Source organism: Garra rufa, chromosome 11 (genome assembly GCF_049309525.1).
Source record: "Garra rufa chromosome 11, GarRuf1.0, whole genome shotgun sequence".
NCBI classification, from domain to species: domain Eukaryota; kingdom Metazoa; phylum Chordata; class Actinopteri; order Cypriniformes; family Cyprinidae; genus Garra; species Garra rufa.
In genome coordinates, this window is record NC_133371.1 from 30,052,619 (window position 1) to 30,057,366 (window position 4,748).

Consider the following 4,748-nt stretch of genomic DNA (forward strand, 5'->3'; position numbering starts at 1 on the left):
AGATCGACAGTCCAATTCAAGAACATTAAAAGATGAAACTTTTTGGACACTTACGCCTATATATAGGAGCAAGCCGAATAACAGAAAAGGCCATATGAAGCATCGTGCCAGTGCTCGTAGTAGACTGGGCTTTTTTCTTCCAGATGCAACTTCTCTGTCCCATTCTCTGTTTAGGGAAAGAGAGAAAACTGAATGGAACAGTTAAACAGCATCCACCCACCCACAATAAAATGGGTATGGTCCACATTGTTTGGTGCACCCCTATATAACCAAGGTGATTTAACGAACTTATTAAACAGAGCAAAGACAAGCTTGGGGAAGTGGCAGAGACTGCTCCAACCTGTTAATTCAAATTCCCAGCAGTACTGCACATTAGAGGATTAACAGAAATGCTCATCATCTATCACTCACCAGGGGCCTGGCACTTTAAAAGGTCGTTTGATGCCCATTAGCAGGGCACTGGAATGGATGTATTGTTGTTTGTGTGAGACATGGCATGGGTGGAACTTTACTGGAATGGGCAGGGTGACATTTTACACTTTATTCTTCTTTTCTCCATTCTTTTCACACAAACACCTAAAGGTGTGATTTTTGGCTCTGGTGAGTAACAGAAGCATTGAGGACTCTGAAAGTCACAGTAGAAACCAAGACTTTGAATTCGGTTTGAATCACTTCATGATGTAAATTTGCTCAATTTACATCCAGAAGTTTTTAGTTAGCGAATGGAGGACATGTTGAGGAAAATATGTGACCCTGGACCACAAAACCAGTCAAGCTGAATAAATACAAGTGTATTACAAATGTTTACAAATGTAAGCTTTCCATTGATTTATGGTGTGTTAGGATAGGACAATATTTGTTCGAGATATGTGCTAAAATGTGCTAAATGTGCGGAAATGTGCTAAATATCTTCATGGACCATGATCTTTACCTAATATTGTCTTATTTTTTGGCATAAAAGAAACATTTTGCTACGAAATGTGCTACTTATGACTAGTTTTGTGGTCCAGGGTCACATATACTCAGGAATTACTAACAAAAACACAGAATACCAGTTTTAAAGCACAAATTAAATAGTATGTCAGGAAAAGGTGAGAATGCAAATACTAACTTTTCCAAACGCTCTGCAAGGGTGTCTGCTGCATCTTGACTGGGAGCTTGATAAACATCAGATGGCTTCAGTTTCTCCCTAAAACCCTTTCTCATTAAAGGGTTTGTCCACCTGCAAACAATCAGAACAAACGTTGAAAACTTCAATATTGTGATTATTTTTATTAAAGAGAACTTATATATTATAAACACGCTCGCGTTAGAGTGTACGAATTATTCAGATAACTTCATGTTGATTTCATGTTGTTGTCGTACCAATATTTTCTTTAACACATTTCAAACAAAACATTGGTGATTTTTACAATGTTATGTCATTCTAAATAGCTGAAGGAACGCGTTGGAACGGCGCACTGTTACTATGGTTACCACCTCAGTCGAACCCAGCTTCTGTTTGCGAACGTCTACTGTAGCCTATTTGCTCTGGTTAAATTAACTTTTCAACTTTTGGCGTTGTGGAAACGTTGCGAGAAAACACTGTTAAAACATGTAGCCTATACAGCCTATAAACTTGTAAAGCAATAAAAAGAAATCTTTTTTAGAGGGTCATAGTTCCAACATGGTTTGAAATTAAACGTAGCTGTTATTAAAACGTCTACGAATATATCAATCATCAGGTGCAGTCTGAGTTGCTTCCACGTGTGAATAAAGTAGACAAATACCATGTATTTATTAAATACCACAAACGTGGACACGCAAACATCTAAAACGTTTAATATTTTAGGTCACATCTTACCAGAAGAAGTATTTTGAGAGGCAGCTGGCATCCTCCACAGGTGATCTCTGCATCCTAAAAGTACCCCGGGGGTGACACCGCTTACATCGGCTGTCAGCTTAGCGCCTCTCGGCTGAATGGAGATCGCAGGCGCTGTCCTCCACCGAGCGCACAGTTTAGCGCTGATGAAGTCGATATTCGCTGCCAATATTCAGAAGATGAGGAGAATTTGTCGTATCTCAAGTCGCTGATGAGAAGTAACGCGCTTATAAAGACCGCATACTGAGAGGAGCGCTGTGATTCAGTGAGAGAAGTGCGCTCTCTCAGCCCCAAATGCCACAGATCCTTTGGGCATGTCATCCTCGAACTGTCAGTCTTTTACAGAAATGCTCACGTGTTACTTTTACAAGTGCAAGTGGCGTGTCATCATCAGAGAATTCTCGTGGTGTTTCATGTGTTAGAAGTATTGACGTTCTCGAAAGAACGTCAATACTTTTAACATACGAAAGTCAATTGGAGCTATTGTTTAGTTTAGCACCTTTCCTGATTTCATAATTCTGGCCAAACCTTTTCAATCTAGTTCTAGTCTAGTAAGAAATCAATGACATATTAAAACAGATCAAAAGTCGCAATATTGTAAAACTAAATAATGTTATGTCTAACAAAGAATTTCTATTTAAGATGCTGCACTGTTTCTAGGTAACTAATTAAATTAGCATATCTGCTGACACTGGCCATTTTAATTCTATTGTATAAAAGGTCAGATGTTCTTGCTTCCACTGAAGCACATGCTTTTTTTAATTCTAAAAAAGAATATGATGGATAATATGATAGATTTGTATGAAGGCTGAATGCTGCTACTAAAGCAAAAGGGGACAAATCAAATTGAATATGACATTTTGAAATTAATTATTATAATAATTATGAGTGTCATAGTCTATGGTAATATAGGCTAGTTCTAGGGCTGCCTTTGCGGAGCCACGTTAATTATATAATTGTTTTGATAAGTCCAAGAGACTGCAATAAGAAAGCCTGAGAAAGTTTCAGATAAGCTACAGCATGCATGAAGTCACAAAAGCAGACCAGTTTAGTAAACTGACAGTTAGTATCTTAACCACTTTACTAATGGCCTATACTATTTGACTATAAACAGAGTAAAGTCTTTGGATAATCAGAAATTTTGTTTTCTATTTTGAATATATCTTATATACTTGTACACCAGTCAAAAGTTTTTGAACAGTAAGATTTTTAATGTTTTTTAAAGTCTCTTCTGCTCACCAAGCTTGCCTTTGTTTGACCCAAAGTACAGCAAAAACAGTAAAATTTTAAATGACTCTGTTCTATTTTAATATATTTTAAAGTGTAATTTATTCCTGTAATTTCAATGCTGGATTTTTAGCATCATTACTCCAGTCACACATTCCTTCAAAAATAATTCTATATTCTGATTTGCTGCTTCAAAAGCTTTTATTATGATGATGATGTTGAAAACAGTTGAGTAGATTTTTTCAGTTTTTTTTTTTGATGAATAGAACGTGCAGAAGAACAGCATTTATCTGAAATAGAAATGCATTTTAAATTTCTTTATCCTCTCTTTTGATCCATTTTGAAAAATTTACTCATCTGTTTTAAATATTAATATTAATTATTATTATTATTATTATTATTATTATTATTATTATTATTATTATTATTATTATTATTATGTTAGCAAATCAGCATATTAGAATAAGTACTGAAGGACCACGTGGCACCGAAGACTGGAGTGATAATTCTGAAAAATTTAAAATGTAAATGTAAAATGTACTAAAATAGAAACCAGTTATTTTAAATAGTAAAAATATTTCACAATATTACTGCTTTTGCTGTATTTTGGATCAAATAAATGCAGGCTTGGTGAGCAGAAAATAAATTTGAAAAACATCCTAATACTTACTGTCCAAACACTTAAAGTGTTGAGTAATGATGCTAAAAATCCAGCATTGAAATTACAGGAATAAATTACACTTTAAAGTAATATAGACATGATCTGCACGTCGAGCAGATGTCTCATGTTTGTTGGGTAGTGTATATATTTAAAAAATAGTATTTGACAAAAACACAAGGATTTTATGGTACACCTAAAAAATACAATGGTAATATTTACTTTTTTTAAAATGAATTTTCAACACTTTTAAAAGTAAAATCAGCTTTTAATAAAATAAGCTTTTATTTTAGCGTTTTTTTCACGCATGCGCACCATACGCATCTTTATATATGTGACCCTGGACCACAAAACCAGTCTTAAGTAGCACAGGTATATTTGTAGCAATAGCCAAAAATACACGGTATGGGTCAAAATTATCGATTTTTCTTTTATGCCAAAAATCATTAGCATATTAAGTAAAGATCATGTTCCATGAAGATATTTTGTAAATTTTCTACCATAAATATATAAAAACTTGATTTTTGATTAGTAATAGGCCTATGCATTGCTAAGAATTTCATTTGGACAATTTTAAAGGCCATTTTCTTAATATTTAGATTTTTTTGCACCCTCAGATTCCAGGTTTTCAAATAGTTGTATCTCGGCCAAACGTTGTCCTATTTTAACAAACAATATATCAATGGAAAGCTTATTTACTCAGCTTTCAGATGACGTAAGAATCTCAATTTCAACAAATTTACACTTATGACTGGTTGTGTGGTCCAGGGTCACATATAAGAAGCGGCAACAGATGTCATTCATGGTAATAAATAAATACATAAATAAAACAACGCAAAACGATAGACTTTTAATAAGAATTACGAACGTGATTAACACTTCTCTATTGGTCGCTTCATTAATACACACGTGGCTGCCGCATACGTCATTACGCAGGACATCAACGAGCGGTTGCTATTGAAATAATCGAGTAAACGTTAGTAACTTTAGTCCACCATAGTC

The 4,748-nt window shown here is 34.6% G+C and overlaps 1 protein-coding gene across 1 annotated transcript in view; it reads right to left on the minus strand.

The window, feature by feature from the left end:
- cftr (CF transmembrane conductance regulator) overlaps nt 1-2,136 on the minus strand; it is a 35,010-nt gene extending 32,874 nt beyond the window's left edge. The window contains exons 1-3 of the mRNA XM_073851011.1: nt 1,844-2,136; nt 1,112-1,222; nt 55-166 (exon numbers count right to left, since the gene is read on the minus strand). Coding sequence (XP_073707112.1) covers nt 55-166; nt 1,112-1,222; nt 1,844-1,896 — 276 coding nt within the window. The 5' untranslated portion in view covers nt 1,897-2,136. The remainder of the gene's footprint in view (nt 1-54; nt 167-1,111; nt 1,223-1,843) is intronic.
- Between the last annotated feature and the right edge of the window lie 2,612 nt (nt 2,137-4,748).